This window comes from Martes martes (assembly GCF_963455335.1).
Source record: "Martes martes genome assembly, chromosome: 7".
NCBI lineage: Eukaryota > Metazoa > Chordata > Mammalia > Carnivora > Mustelidae > Martes > Martes martes.
The window spans coordinates 315,583-330,876 of NC_137894.1; the positions used below are offsets into that span (position 1 = coordinate 315,583).

At 63.4% G+C, this 15,294-nt stretch overlaps 1 protein-coding gene across 1 annotated transcript; it reads right to left on the bottom strand.

Moving 5' to 3' along the window:
- Positions 1 to 578: 578 nt before the first annotated feature.
- CRABP1 (cellular retinoic acid binding protein 1) lies at positions 579 to 6,960 on the bottom strand. The gene is made up of 4 exons (XM_080808936.1): positions 6,804 to 6,960; positions 6,127 to 6,305; positions 4,171 to 4,284; positions 579 to 861 (listed from the first exon to the last, which is right to left on the bottom strand). Exons 1-4 carry the CDS (start codon positions 6,871 to 6,873, stop codon positions 811 to 813), a joined length of 414 nt encoding a protein of 137 aa, XP_080665062.1. The 5' UTR covers positions 6,874 to 6,960; the 3' UTR covers positions 579 to 810.
- Between the last annotated feature and the right edge of the window lie 8,334 nt (positions 6,961 to 15,294).

The following is a 15,294-nucleotide window of genomic DNA, read 5'->3' on the forward strand; positions in this document are numbered from 1 at the left end:
CATATTTCCAAACCAAACTCCACCTCCATGCCCACCCCCACCCCCACACGTACCCTGGGGCCACGGTGTGGACAGTGGCTACCGTCCTCCACGTACTGCCCAGCTCGGGCATGGTGGCCTCCATCCCAGGCTATAGCTCCTCTGGTCTGATGACCCCTCTGCCGCTTCTGTGTGCAGGCGTGGGGAGCAATGGCTCTTCTGTTGCTAGTCTGATGGCCACCCGAGCCTTCGCTGATTCGCTCCATCCTGTCCCTGTAAGTGCCTACGTAAGTAGTCCCTTTACTCTGGGCTCCCCTCAGTGAAACCTCTGAATGTCCCTCCTTTTCCTGCTGGGAGCCACCACCACAGACTAGTTCCATTAGAAAAACAGCACGGTGAGGGCCACACACACCCAGATCTGCGGCCCTTTTCCAGCTGGAGGGAGCCCGGCTTGCACCCCTGCTATATGCTCCAAGCACGGCCCGAGGCAGCCGCTGAAGCTGAAGCCACTTCACAGCCCAGGGAGGTGCCGAGGACAGCACGGGCACCAGAACCCCAGGCTGCGGCTGCGGACGCGGCGCGAAGACGGAAACAGCCTTGCAGGGCGGCTGACCGGTTTAATGGCGGGCGAAAGCACGCAGACGCCTCACTACGGAGCAGCAAGGGCTCGGGGGTACAGAGGCCTTGGGGGGACACTACAAGACTGTCACAGGGGAAACGGGGTCACCTAAAGCTGGTACGGGGAAAGGGGGGGTGCACTGGCTGCTCAGACCTAGCCGTTTCTCAGGGGAACATGCATCCCGCCCCGAAGTCGGGGCACGCCGGCTGCCTTCACTCCCGAACGTAAATTCTGGTGCAGACCACGTCATCGGCGCCGAACGTCTGCGGAGAAGGAAAGACGATCAGAGCAGACACCCGTGCGAACGTGTCTAGAGCACGTCGCTCATAGGGCCGCTTACTGCCCTTCTGAAGACCCTTTGTTAACCGACGTTCAAGTCCCTGGGCCACGTGCTCGCGCTAACTGCTGAGGTCTTTTTTTTTCCTTTTTCTTCGCTTCTCCCTTAAGCTCCGCAGAGGCAGAGAGGCAACTGGGGTATAGAATTATATGCAATTTTCCTTTGTTTCTGGAGCCCATGAATGCCGACGTCAGAACTGCTTGTTTGAAAAATGAAACTGCAAGGGGGAGATGTCCCATTAGACGTTTCTGAGGTGGCTCTGTCTCTTCAAATGACTTCAGCAGAGCAAAGGGCCTGGGCAGCCAGAGCTCCAGGGTCACGCGCCGACCAGCCAGAGGGGACCGCGTGGGAGAGAGCGGCTGCTCACCCGTAAGTCACCGGCAGGCTGGACGGCGGGTCTGAGCAGCACAGGCCCAGCCTCCAGACCCTGCTCGGCGGCCCCAAGCGGGAGGGAGGCGGTTTCACACAGGGCTGGAATGCAGCAGGATGATCCCAAAGGGTGGCTCCCGCTAAAGTTCTATGGCTCTTTGTCTGTCTGTCTGTCTGCTCTATGATCTTAACTCTCCCCCAAACTAGCAATCATTCATGATTGCTAGTTTGGGGGAGAGTTAAGATCATTTACTTAGAGGTGCTCCCACGTCAGGGTCAGGAGAAAAACCTCCATCCGGGGAATGGTTTGGGCCCACCATATAGCAGACAGACAGACAGACAAAGACACTTGCCAGGCTGTCACATGAACCTTTGACTTTTTTATCAGAGCCACGGTCTCTGGCAGTGGCTGCCGCTCTCCCAGGCAGCCGGGACAGGGAAAGCGATACGTTTGTTTCGTACACGAAACCAACGTCCGGACATCCTCCAGGCTGCAGACCCGATGTGCGCATGTCTGCCGACGCTCACTTTTCTACAGGAGTGCCGCTCGCTCTCAGGTTCTCCAAGGGGCTTGAGGCCCTGGGGGAGGCTGAGAGCCCCGATAGACCTGGACCTTCAGCTTCTCACCCCCACCTGTCGGCTGGCCAAGAGCCTCTCAGGAGGCACGTGGCAAGACCGGATCCCTCGTGTGTCTCGGGGAAACACTAGCCCTGAGTGACACCAAGAAGGAAGCACCCATCAACAGCTTCTCTTCCAAGTGGGGGCTCGTGGTCACACGGGCACGGCTGCAGCTGCTGCGGACGCTTCTGTCTACAGGGGATGCTGTGCCCAGAGAAGGAGGGCAGGGGGGCAGGGGTTCCCATGGAGATCCCCCTCTAGGGGTGCCGACCTCTCAGCTCTATGGACACGGAGGATGTGTGGTTGGGGTCCCTGCCATGCACTGTGACCACCCTCGCATCTGACGCCTCCCCCAAGCCCCCAGGCTGACCGGTAGCTTCCTGACGCACGGGAAATCACGTTTCCAACCACACCTGAAACGTCCTTCCCTGCAGGCACCCATGCCAAAACATTCTTGAAAGCAATTCTGGAGTGTTCCAGAGTGGTTTGAGGGAAGATACTCTGTTTTCACAGAAGGGAACTTACAGCCCCCGGGGGACAATTTACTGTGGGCACTGGGAGAGCTTACTGCAACTCAACTAGGATAATCTGCCTCTTGTTATGAGGAGACGTGTCTCCCTGCGTTTGGGATTTATTAATGATAACGACCCTTGAAACAAAAGCCCATATATCAGGTCTCAAATGCCAAGAATTCACACTCCCTTTGAGGCTTGTCTGGTCGGTGGAGCAGCGTGGGGGGAGGGGGTCGGAAGCCTTGGAGTCCTTGCAGCAGAACGTGCTCTGGCTGTTCGGGGATTACAAGGTTAATAAAATCACACTTTCTCACGGAGCAAGCCCAGCCTGCTCAACTCTCAGCCACGCTCCAGAACTGAGAGCTTTGCTGACTCTGGTACCAGTGACCCTTTTGTTCCTCCTTCTCCTAAATTCCACGTCTCAGCCTCAAAGGGCCCCTCCAACCCCATCAGGTACTCTTTCCCCGGAATCGGCATTCTCCGGGTTGCAGAGGAAGCGGCCCCTTCTCTGTGAGAGCAGACGGGACTCGGGACTCTGAATCAGGCCCGGAAAGGACAAGAGGAGAGAGAGGGATCAAGCAGCCTCAGCTGGAGTAAGAGAGACCGCCCCGTTCAGGGTCTGCCCGCAGGATCAACGTGCAATTTTAGGGCTGAGAGCACCGCCCCCGGGGATCCAACTCCAGCGGCCGCCCCCATCCTACAGCCTGGGAAGGGAAGGGCCATGCCCAGGTGGCACAGTGTGGCTGGCCCACGTCCCACCCTGCGGGCTCCTTCCCCTGGAGGAGGACGTGAGCTAAGATGGGGCAGGCAGGTGGTCTTAGAGAGGAGACGGCAACAATACGCCTCGTGGAGAACAAAGGATATCATTTCCCGGTCACACACACAGCTTTTCCCCTTGCTTGTGTGCGTGTGTGTGTGCGTGCGCGCACGCTCACGTGTGTGTATGCATATGCGTGTGTGCACGTGTGCCTGTGTGTATCTGGTGGGCGGGGGCGGGGGGAGGGCGGGGTTGTGGCAGGGAAAGCCTGGTGTATTCCGAAACACAAAGGAAGAGTGACTGAGCCTTCCCTGTCCTCCCCAACTTCCTCTGCCCCCAACACCTGAACTAAAGGACAAGGCCGGGTGTGATTAAACTGTGGGGGTCTCTAAATTGGCCTCACCAGGTCCAGTTTGTGTGGCCAGGATCGTTTAAAATGTTTTAATATGAGCACCTTGCAGGGAGAGCCCACCCTTCCCCGTCCCCGAGGCCGCAGCCCCACACGTGGACATGCAGGGTTTTCCGGCAGCCGCAGGCCTCGCCTGGCTCCTGTAGGCCACTGCAGCTGGTGAGGCTGGGGCGCACACGTTTGCTCTCTGGGGCTCCCGGGCTGACAGGCTAAACCTCCCGAAATCTTGCCCTGGCGGCAAAATGGGGAAAGGGAAGGGGGAGAAAATCCCTCTGCAGAGTGAACACCCCTGGGGCCTAGCAGAGCCCACGCACTCTGGCGCAGTGGGAAGGGAGGCCCGCTCAGAGAGAGCCACGGGGTCGCCACGGGGACGCACAGCGGGGCCACTGCCACCCGTGTCAACCCTGCTCTGCCCCTGACCATTGAACAATGCCTGCCTACCACCTCAGCTGTCACCTTCAGGCTCCCCCCTCCCATTTTACTGCAGAGCCCACAGGGTTCCGCCCTCTGCCCAAGGGAGGGCGGCATCCTCCGGGGACCGTGGGCTTGATTCAGGGGCCCAGACCTCACCAGAATGAGCTCGTCGTTGGCCAGTTCACGGGTCCAGTAGGTTTTGGGGCCGTCCCCCTCGAGCAGAGTCTGTGCACAGTGGATCTTGTTCTCATTCTCCCAAGTGGCCAAACTCTGCAGGCAGGAAAACCGTTAGTGGCATTAATTACAGCCTTGGCGGCAGGAGCAGAGACAACAGCGCGCCCAGGAGAGTCCCGGCGGCTGAGAGAAGCGACACACGGCCCCTGTCCGCAGGGCACAGAAGCCTCTGCGAAGCCCTGTGGAGTCCAGATTCAGAGGGCCGGTCATGGGTTTATGGGGAATAAATAGACCTCGTGTCCCCCCCGCCCCTCCCCCAGACGCGCACACACGTACACACACACACACACACTCACTCTCTCTCTCTCCAAACCAGCGGAGCTCTGGGCATACTTCACATTTCCGGGAATAAAATTCAGAGCACGCGGTGATTCATTTATGCCGAAATGAACTATCCCTTCAAGCAACTGGGACATTAAGAACCTTCCCATCAGAACAAGACGACACTAGAGCCGCTAAGATGCCGTATTTATAACCACACTGGCCAGCGACAGGAGCCCTCTCCTCTGCCCGGATTTGGGGATCACCCCTTCCTTGCTATGTGCACAGACTACTCTGATAAACCTGAGTCAGCTGGCTCTGGGGACAAAAACACTGCCCCCTCCCCGGTTTCAGGCCGTGGGAGGTGGCACAGAGCACAGAGCACAGTGCTCGGCGTCGGGCTGGGGCAGGTGCCCAGCCCACAGACTCGCTGACACTTGCCAGGCTGTCGCATGAACCTTTGATTTTTTTAAATCAGAGCCACAGTCTTTGGCAGTGGTCACCGCTGGATGTCCCCACCTGAGCCTGCCGATGGCCAGGCCTGCCCCCCGAGACTCCCAGTCACTCTTACTACACCGATCCACTCTTGTTTTTACAAGCAGCGCAGTGACCACGGGCTCGGACCCTGCCAGCTCTAAGCCGGGACATCATTTTCTGGCTGTGTCCGTTCTGTGGGCCAAACATTGCCATGTGGGTTGACCCCTGGGGCCGAGTCTCTGTGCCCAGGGCACCCAACCCTACAGAGCAGACAGTCACCCCTCAGGAAAGGGGCGACTCCATTTCTCACTTTCCGGAACGTTTTGAGTATTTCTTTGTTTTGAACGCTGGGGAAAGGGAGGGAGACATTTTGTCCCCTTTTAAGTAAGTGACAGCAGTAGCCACAATTTTTCCATCTGCATTCAAAATACACATTACCCGACCCTTCCTTCTACTCAGCAGAATGCGATTTTTGCCCACGGAAAACGGGCTTGTACAGCGGCTGGCTTCAGTCCACGGGTTCGTCCCAGGGACCAACATCGGTACAAAGACGAAACTCCTGCCCTTGAGGACCAAGAGAGCCCCTCGTCCATTTCCCCCGCCGGAATCGGCCTCCTTTGGGAAGACTCCGCCTGTCCTTCAGGACACCGGGCTGAGGGCCGGAGGGAGAGGTGCGGACCCACAGGGCTGCTGAAGCTGGATCCGGGGCGTCCCCTGGGGCCCGGGGCGGCGGGGGGGGGGAGGGGCGGCGGGGGGGGGCGAGCGCTGCCGCTCCACCTGCCACAGGAGACGTGGCGGCTGCCGAGCCCCGCAGCCGCCTCCCGCACCGGCGCCCGCACCCGCGCCCGCGCCCGCACCCGCACCCGCGCGGGACGTCGCCGCCCCGGATCCCCCGCCGCTCCAGGCGCAGCCGTGAGCGCGGAGTCGGCGGCTTGGGCGCGGTGGGGGCGGACTGGGGGGACCTTCTCCCGAACCCGGCACCCCGCTCGCGCGAACTGTCTCTGCAAACCGCCAGGGCACGGCCGCGCAGGGACAGCGCGCCGCCGGTGGGCTGCCAAGGCCCGCAGGGGCGCGTCCGGCCGCGGCGGGCGGGGGCTCGGAGAGGGGATCCCGGGACGCCGCCCGCCGCCGGGGCCTCACCCTGCACTTGCGTCCGTCCACGGTCTCCTCCTCGAAGCCCTCTCCGACCTTGAAGTTGATCTCGGTGGTGCGCACGGTGGTGGACGTCTTGATGTAGAACTGATCCCCGTCCTGGCGGATCTCCACGTGCGGCTTGGACGCCGCCGCCACCGCCACTTTGCGCAGCATGGCGTTCACACCTGCGCGGGGAAGGAGGGCTGCGCCACGGGCTCGGGCGCGCCGCCCGCCCGGCACTGCCCAGACCCCCCGCCCGGAGATGGAGACCTCAAAACAGACCCGCTCCCCGAACCCTCCGGAGTTTCCAGAGGGGAACCGGAGCCCCAGGACGCGGCTCTCCCTGCGCAGCACGATGGATTCGCGGCGGGGCCTGGCCTCGCACCGACTCTCCAAATTTAGAGTCCGCGATTCTCCTCGGACTCCAGCGAGATCTCCCCTCGCGCGGGTCCAGCACGGGACGGGGCCGAACCGTCGGGGAAGGCGCCAAGCCTCCAGCAAACGTCCGCGGGGCCCCCGGGCTCCCCTCGCCGCTCCTGCCGGGGTGGCCTTGGATCGCTCCCCTCGCCTTCGCCCCGGGGACGCCCTCCCGCCTGGGCTGGCCCCGGAGCCCACCCCGCGGGCCCGGGGAGCACCTCGGGGCCGCTCCCCCGCACAGGCGCCCACCGACCGCGCCAGCTCACCCAGCGCCTTGAGGAGCTCGTCGAAATTCTCGCTGCTTCGCATCTTCCAGGTGCCGGCGAAGTTGGGCATGGCGAGGCGGCGCGCTGCGGCGGGCTGCGGGCGGGCGGACGGCGCTGACAGCGGCGGCGCGGCGGGCTCGCTCGCGGCTGCAGGGCGGAGACTGAACGCGGCGCCCAGCCCGCGCGCCCGGAGTCCCTGGGAGGGCGCCCCCCGCCCCGCCCCGCGCCCCGCCCCCGCCCCGCCCCCCAGGCCCTACCCGCGAGCCCCGGGCCCCGCTCCCCGCCCGCGTGCCCCCCGCCGCGGTCCGCACCCCGGCCTCTGTGCTGCGCGCGCCGTTCCCGCTCTACCACAACCCGGCGTGGGCACTGGGGGAGGGTCCGGCGATCGGGGCCTGGCCCGGAGGGGACAATGGTTGACAGCGGGGCGGTGGGGACGTGGGGAAGCACTGCGCCATTCTCTCTACTTTGGGGCGTGTTTGGGAAGAACTATAATAGAAAGTCAAAATGCGGTGGGTGGTGGGGCCGTCAACGTTGGGAGCCGCCCTGTCCCGACTCTGGGTGGTGCGTTGTGGGCGCGCGCAGCGGGTTTACCCCCAGCCCAGTGCGGGATCCTATTCCGCACCCACCCCCACCCCAACACACACACTGGCTCAGGGCCAATGCAAGCGAGTGGTGGGAAAGCTCCAGCCCCCGACCCCCGCCTGGGTCCTGCGCAAACCCAGGGGCGCGCGGGATGGGGGCCCTTGGCGTGCACCGGGCTGGAGGCCGCTGAGGCCTCAGCCCCTCGGAACTGCGATGAGGACGGCTGGAACCCAGGGTAGGAGCAGCCCGTTCTAAGGAGAAGCCTGGCTCCGCAGTCTGCAAGGCTCTCCTCCCTTCTTCCACTGCTCCTAAGTATGCACCGTGCTTAAAGCCCCCTTCTCCAGCGGGAGGGCACACACACTTCACGGCCGCCCTGTGAGCCTCCATGGCTGACCCCAAGTTTTCCTTCCGGACCCTGTCACTGTGCCATCATCCCCCTGCCTTAGCCAAAGTGCACAGCTCAGGATTCTAGAATCAACCACACATCTTCCCTGCCCCGGCCCCCTGCAGCCTCTGCCCATGCTGTGCCCGCTCCCTGGAATGCCCCTTTCCTCTTGGGGTTCCTGAGATCTTGCCCGTTCGTCACAGTCCATCCTTACACGCTTTTGTGATATTCGGTTTCCTAATCAAATGTGATTCTTTTCCTCTGAACCCGCTGGGTCTGTGTTTGGTTTTGCTCTGGCTCAAGTGTTCATCCTGCTATAAAGTGAGCTCCTACAGGGCAAAGACAGGGTATTCGTCAGCGTGTCCTCTCCTGCTCACGCAGCCAGGGGGCTCGGTAAATAAGCCCTGATTTGAGACGGACACGAGCGTTCTGCAGCCGGAGGACATGTGGGGGCAGACCCCCACGGGGCTGCCAGAGGCCATGCTGCTCCGGGCTCTGGGCATCTGCAGGGGGCCGGGGCTGGGCTCCTGCCCTGGGGCCCTGAGGATCTGTCTTAGAAAGCAGCTGAGGATAAGAGAGTGGGGAGAGACCATCTCCAGCTGGAGGGAGATGTGGGCAGGGCTGGCCTTATCGGTGTGAGCCTCGAGCAGTCCCACAGGCCCATGTGCACAGAGGGGCCTGGGGGTTGTTTCTGTGCTCTGCTCTTCCCTCTTAAAACCCTTAGTCATTTTTCAACAATATGTCCTGCATTTTCAGTTTGCAGCAGGACCCACAAATTACGTAGTTGACCCCGAGTGTGGGAGGCAGAGGGGAGGCCTGCTACAGAATCGAACTCACTTCCCTGAGGGTCTGGTGTCTCTCCAGTGAGTGGGCAAAACAGGGGTGCCAGCTAGCCAATGCGAGCCTCCCCCCACCCCAGCCAACGCCGCTCCCCGGCAAAGCTTCTGCCATCTTAAGGCCGGGGCTGGGGAGGGGTTTGGCGGTCAGCAGTGGGGGGAGTCAGGACCACAGGGACAGCCCGTGAGAATAATCACAGGGCCGTGGATAAGGCCTCCATCCACGTGACTCACAGATCTTGCAGCAGGGACGGTCGGTGGGCAAAGGGGGGAAGATGGGGGGGATGGTGGTAAAAGAACCAGAGGGATGGGGCAAGAGGAGCAGGGGGAGGGGTCCACGCTCCAGCCGGCGCTGTCCTGTTGGGAAGACAGCGGGCATTGTCCAGGCACACACCAAGTCTGGGAGCAGGGTCCAGGAATGGGGAGGGCACGGCCAGTTCCCTGTCTGCGTGTGAGGCGGTCCTGGGGTCCTTGCGAGCCGTGTTCTCTCATGGAGTCTGGAGGTGGCCAGGACTTCTTAAGAGCCCAGACCTCACCAGGGAGCATGGAGGGAGGGCAAGGTCCCGCCACCAGCCTGGCTTCTTATGGGCAGAACCCCAAGTGAGGACGGCAGTAAGAACACCACCGAGGCGCTTCTGTGGACCTAGACTCAGGACATACAGCAAGGGCCCTGCTGCGCAGAGACAGCTCGTGGCCTGGGCCTCCAAACAGGCTGGCGGAGTCTCCGTCAACCTCCAAGCCCCCTGCCATCCCTCCTTCCTTCTCCTGTTTTGGTCTCCTGCCCGCCACCTCTCTGAGCTGGGAGCCGCGCTCAGCGCAGGGGTAGTGACCGCTGAAGATCCAGGTCCTGTCTCGAGGGCCTACGTTTGGCCAGGGGAGACCCCACTGCATCCGTGGTCACTGCGTGGGCTGACCGTGCCCGAGACGCAGGCCGTCAGGCTGGTCTGCGTTGACACTGGGAGCCCATCTGGGGCTGGGATCGGGAAGAACCCGTGTGGAAAGACGGGAGCTGGCAAGCCGTGTGTGTACGCAGAGCCCACATGTCTCTCCGCGTGGCTGGGGGCAGTCTGACCGGGATGAGGCAGAGGTGCGGGGAGGAAGCTGATGCCCCGTGTGGTCAGGCAACGTGGGAAGAACCAGGGCCGCGGAACGCCAGCCATCGCAGCGACACGGGGGTGGGAGAGCCTTCTAGAAACTCAGATTCCCAGGCCCGCGCCCTGGAGATTTGGATTCCGTAGTGAGGGGTAGGGCCCAGGAAGCTGTGTTTGGCGAGCTTCCCAGGTGACTGTCCAGGGACAGCCAGGTTGGCCCAACAGTCTCACGTGGGTGCTGCACCAGGCGGGGGAGGGCGGTGGGGGTGAGAGCCCGGGGTGACTCCTGCCGTCTGGGTTGTGCACTGTGTCTCCTTCGCTGCTACGGGAAGCATGGGGGCAGGAAGCAAGGTCCACTTGGGATGTGCTGCGTCTTTGGCATCTGGGGCACCCAGGACCCAGTGGGCAGTGCGATCCCGGAGTCCGGAGAGAGGTGTGAGCGGAGATGGGCGCGGGGGTCATCGTGTGCAGGGGCAGGTGAAGATACGGGTGCGCACAGGATGCCCGGGCACAGGACACCGCCCGAGAAAAGCAGAAGGCCACGGGGGAGACTGTGGGTGTTAAGGGGCAGACGGAGCAGGGGAGCCAAAGGACGCAGGAGAGAAGGTGGGGCGTGACGTCTTCCTAGCCGCTGGGGGCCCCGCGGTTCGGAGGGACGGCCGACAGGACGGACTGCGGCAAGAGGCTCCTGGAGGCAAGGGCCACCCGATGTCCCCTGGAGGGGCAGCCAGACCGTCCTGGACATGCAGCCGGGCTGTTCCTGCAGGTGGTGGGGTCTGGTAGCGGGCTACCGCGGGTCCAGTCCGGAACAAAAAAGGTGGAACAGGGAGCAGAGAAAGTGGATTCTTCCTTCAAAAAGCCTGGCGGTGCCGGGGAGGGGAGAGAGAGTGGAAGTTAGGAGGGGACTGGGCATCTGAAGGACGAGCTGGCATTGCGTCTGTTGGCATCTGGGGGGAGGAGATTTGGTGTTTACTGCCTCTGAAGGCAGGTGCAGAAGTGGAAAAGAGGGGACAGGCTGGGACCCCGAACGCGGCCCTGAGCGGGGGTGGGGGGGCGGACAGGGGAGCCGGAAGCTCGGGGCTCCCGTCTGAGTTGGGTCCTTTCCTGGCCACCAGGGGATGGGTCTCCACGGAGGCCGAGGAGGGGCGGCAGGTCCCTTCTGGGAACAGGAGAGGTGAGTGGGGGCTGCCCGGGGCCCCGGGCGCCCCAGCTCTGAGGGGGAGTGTGGTCTCCGCCCACAGCTCGGGGACCCCAGCACGCAGTGTGGGGGTGGGAGGACACGATGGCGGACGTGTGAACCCTGCAGGGGTCCACGGAGGACAGCTGGCAGCGGGACAGCCAGGACGGGTTGTGGGGCTTGGGGCCTGCACCCCGTGAGATGGGAGAGTGCATACTCCGGGCGGCAGGGAGGCCGGCAGAGATGAAGTCACGCAGGGAGTTGAGGAGGGGGAGGGAGGCTGAGGCAGAGGGGGCGAGGCCTCTCCAGTACCTGGGGAGCCTCCTGGGGCCAGTGGCTAGGGGGTGGGGGCTGGAGGAGAAGGGGGCTCTGCTGCTGGGGTTCTCGCAAGAGGCAGCACGGAGGCCGAGGCCACTCGCCCAGACGGCGGCCGGCCGTTTCAGGGAAAGGTGCTGAGGTCCGCCTTGGATATGGCAGCTCTGAGGTTCAGAGGGACAGACGGACGGACGGAGCAGACTGAGCATCAGGGCAACTACAGAAGACAGCATTCTGGAAGGCCCCCCGGATGAGGAAGCCAGCCGGCCGAGGTCGGGGCCCTCAGGGAAGAGAGACAGCCTGGCCCAGGACGAAGCCGTGGGGGAACATGGGTCACAACATTCGGATTCGGGGGCACCTCTGGCCTCAGAGTGGGGTTCTGGTGGGAGGCGGGAGGCCGACGCAGGGCCTTGGGGAGCCAAATGGAATTTGGCTTTCACAGGGTCTTGGCGGCTGGCAGTGCCCTGCGCGGGCGGCAAGGGGGTGCCCAGCCGCAGGCCCTCACGGCCAGGCTCCGCCGGAGGGCGGGGGCGACTTCCCAGCTGATCACAGCTGCACGTATCCATGCCGTGGCTGTGGGCTCCAGAGCGTTCCCAGGGCACCCCATGTGCCTGTGGCACGCTCACACACGCGTGCTCACAGGCAGGAGCCCTCTCTGTTTTGGCCGGAAGCCCCGGTCTCTGAACCTCTGCAGCAGAGACTCTTGGAGAGAAGACCCTGTCACTCGCCCGGTGTCCCCACAGAGATGCTGCGGATCGGGCATGAAGTCCAGAGGCGGGCAGACATGGCCCTGGGGTGCACGGCTGGCGGGGAAGGGACCAGGCAGTCAGGGCGTTGAAGGGGCAGGGAGGCACTGCAGGGACCCCGGGGAGGAGGACAGCAGAACCTCCCGGAGAAGGAGATGTTACACGAAACAGGGCCTTGAAGGGTGAGTGGGGTTTCCACGGTGGACTGGGGGGAAAGGGCCTCTGGGCTCCAATGGGGCAAACCCATGGGGGGACCTCCGTGGACGTGGCACCTGCAGGGATCCCAGAGTCCAGGCCCCGTGGGTGGGCATCAGCCGCTGCGATTGGGGGGTGGGGGCGCGGGGGTGCTGGGCCTGTCCCTGGTGTTCCCTCCGGATGCAGGTTTCTTAGAAGCAGGGGCGAGGGCCCGGGCCCTCTCTCCCAGATCCCTTTGTTCTCGGGCTGGCCGCTCCTGCCTTTGCAGACCCCACGTTCCAGCGCCTCCCAGGCCACTGACCAGCATCCCTGTGCGGGCGTTTCCGCTGAGCTTTGCTGCTCTGGCCTGGAGGCTTGCCAGAGCCTCAGCTCCCTGGGCCCCAGGCCCGGCCCCATGCCCCGAGGCAGGCCGAATTCCTGCTGGAAGAACGGGGGTCAGAGTTCAGCGCCTGGAAGCTGGGGCTCTGGAGAGGGTCCCAGTGGGGGTCTCGAGGACGGCTCTCCGTGGTAGGGGCTGGGGCCCCCCCGCCCACGCCGGGACAATCCGGGAGTCAGCAGAAGAGGACAAAGAAGAGTTGATGCCTTGGGACGACTGGGGGTGGGGCCCCATGGGTCCTGCTGGGTGAGTTTCTTCTAGGTCAGTGGCGTGGAAGGAGCACCGGACGGGAGTCAGGGGTCGGCATCACCGGGGCTGAAGGGGTCCTGGGGACCATGGAGTCCCACAGTAGAATGAGCACAGATGCATTTCCCGAGCTTTTGCTAAGAACCAGACACGGGGGCGAGTGCTTCCTTCCCTCTTTACCTCTGTCCCGGGAGCGGCACTCGGTCCCAGATGAGGACGCCGGCACACGGAGGAGGAGGTGTGCACGTTCACTCGGCGCGCAGCGACAGGCCCGGGAGGGAGCCCGGGAGGGAGCCCGGGAGGCTGGCCCAGATGCAGGCCTTTACCACCCACTTTTCTGGCTCAGCTGGCAAATGGGGACTCAAGGCCCTGAGGGGGTTGTGGCCCTGGACCAAGCCGTGGAGCAGGGTGGGGACACGAGCCCCAAGGGGCTGGGCACCATGGGGCACGTCACAAGCACCATGAACCTCAGCCTCCTCCTCGGCCGGGGCCATCTCTCTACCCGCAGAGGAGAGGAGGGCACCGCCGGGCCCGCTCTAAGAGGGTTTCGTACTCGGGACCACCAAGGGCTATATGGTGGTGCGCATGAGGGCCTGCCCTCCGCTCACTCCTGGCCCATGCCCCTGCCCACATGGGAGCTCTGGCTTCTCCCTGCAGTGACTGCTGCCCTCGTTCATCAGACGTTGGTGACGTACTACCTATGAGGGCCCGCACTTCTCAGACTGACCCTGTGGGGGTTGTTATTATACCCGTTTTATAGATCTGGAAAGTGGGGGTGACAGGTTAGGAAACATGCTGAAGTCACAGATCAGGATTTGAACCCGTGATCGTCTCAGTGCAGGGTCGGGGTCTCCTAGGAGCTGATGAGCGAGGCTGGCTCCCAAATTCCACAATGCCACAATGCAGAGGGGAGGGGGGGCGCACTGCGCGGCAAGCCAGCCCTGATCTGGGGGAGCAGGCCCCGTGACCGTGACCGAGAGCTGTCCCATCGGGTGAGCCCCTGGAGAGCAGGGATCTGAAGCTGGGAGCCAGCCTGGGGCGTCGGGGGGAGCTGGGGACCCCGCTGCGGCCGTGGGACAGGAGGGTGGGTGGCCCAAGGTCAGGCACGGCAGGCAGGGGTGTGGTGTGAGGGTGACACACTGATTCTGTCCAATGGAAGACAATGCTGAGCGTGGAAAAACCCAGATTCCTGGCTCCTCGTGAAAACCCGAACGATGGGTGACTTGGGGCTGACTCCCCGTATGACACCCTTTTGTGGGTTGCACTGGGTCGCTGAAGTCCAGCAGGAGGTCGTTAGTGTGGAACCTGCGCCCCGGTGACTGCTGTTCTTGAAGAGGGAAACGTGGACACACGCGCAGGTGCACGGTGACAGGAAGACACGCGGGGAGGAGACGGCCATCCACACGTCGTGGAGACCAGATGCCACAGAGACCACACGCCACAGAGAGAAGCCCGGAAAGAGCCTTCCCTTCCAGCCCCCGGCAGCAGCCACGCCTGCAACCTCTGGTTTTGGAGTGCTGGCCTCCAGAGCTGTGAGTCGGGGCGTCCGTGTCGTCGGAGCCCCCCCGGGGGTGAGGCTCTGTCCCGCCAGCCCCGGGGTGAATGCTGGCCGAGGAGGGCCTCTGTCTCTTGGTCTGCGTGTCTGCCCCCTCCCCGCCCCAGGATGCAGGCGCTCTGGAGGCTCCTGCACAGCGTGGCCCACGGAGGTGCTGCAGGAGGATAAAGGGACCCAGGGGGCCTGGCTGGCAGTGGGCACCCCGTCCTGTCCAGCCCTGAGGGCCGAGCTCTGAAAGGGGCTGAGCTGGAAGGGACCCCCCGGCTGACCGGGCCCTGCGGTCCGGGGACCAGCCGTAGCAGAGTCCCCTAGGAACTTGCTGGAAATGCACACTCCCCGGCCAGAGCCTGACCCGAAGAGTCAGAGTCTGCATTCCAACAAGACGCCCAGGCATCTGCGTCCCGCTAGAGGGTGAGAAGCCCCCGATCCTGAGGTGGGCCGCACGCTGGGACCTGAGGACAGCAGGGCCATGCTGCTGTCTGGGCACTGTCCCCTGAGTTGCCAACATAATTGTCCCCGGATGTGGCTTGGGCATCAGGTTTTTAAAAGCTTCACAAGCCCTGGTAATGTGCAGCCAGATTTGGGAACCGCCGGCCTGCCGTAGGCATTTACACCAACTCCCTTTCCGGTCGAACAACATATTCAGAAAATACCAAACTAGAGCCAGGGAAGGAGGCGTCCAGGCAGAGTGGCAGAACGACCCAGGCCGCCCGGGGCCGCGCCCCTGCAGATGGTCCCTGACTGGTGGGACCATCCGCAATAGGACCAGAGCCCTATTGGGTGAACTGAGAACAGCTCTGGTCCTTGGCCTGGGGCATTTGAGGCCTAGGAGGGGCTTGGAAACGCTGCCTGAAGCCCGACCAGGTTACGCGACTGTCCTGACGCGCAGGGATCTCGGGCGGCTGTCGGGGTTCTCGCTGGAACGTTCTCCTGCTCAACGTCACGGAAGGGGCCACGGCCCGGAAGCAGTGGCTGACTCGGCGTCCC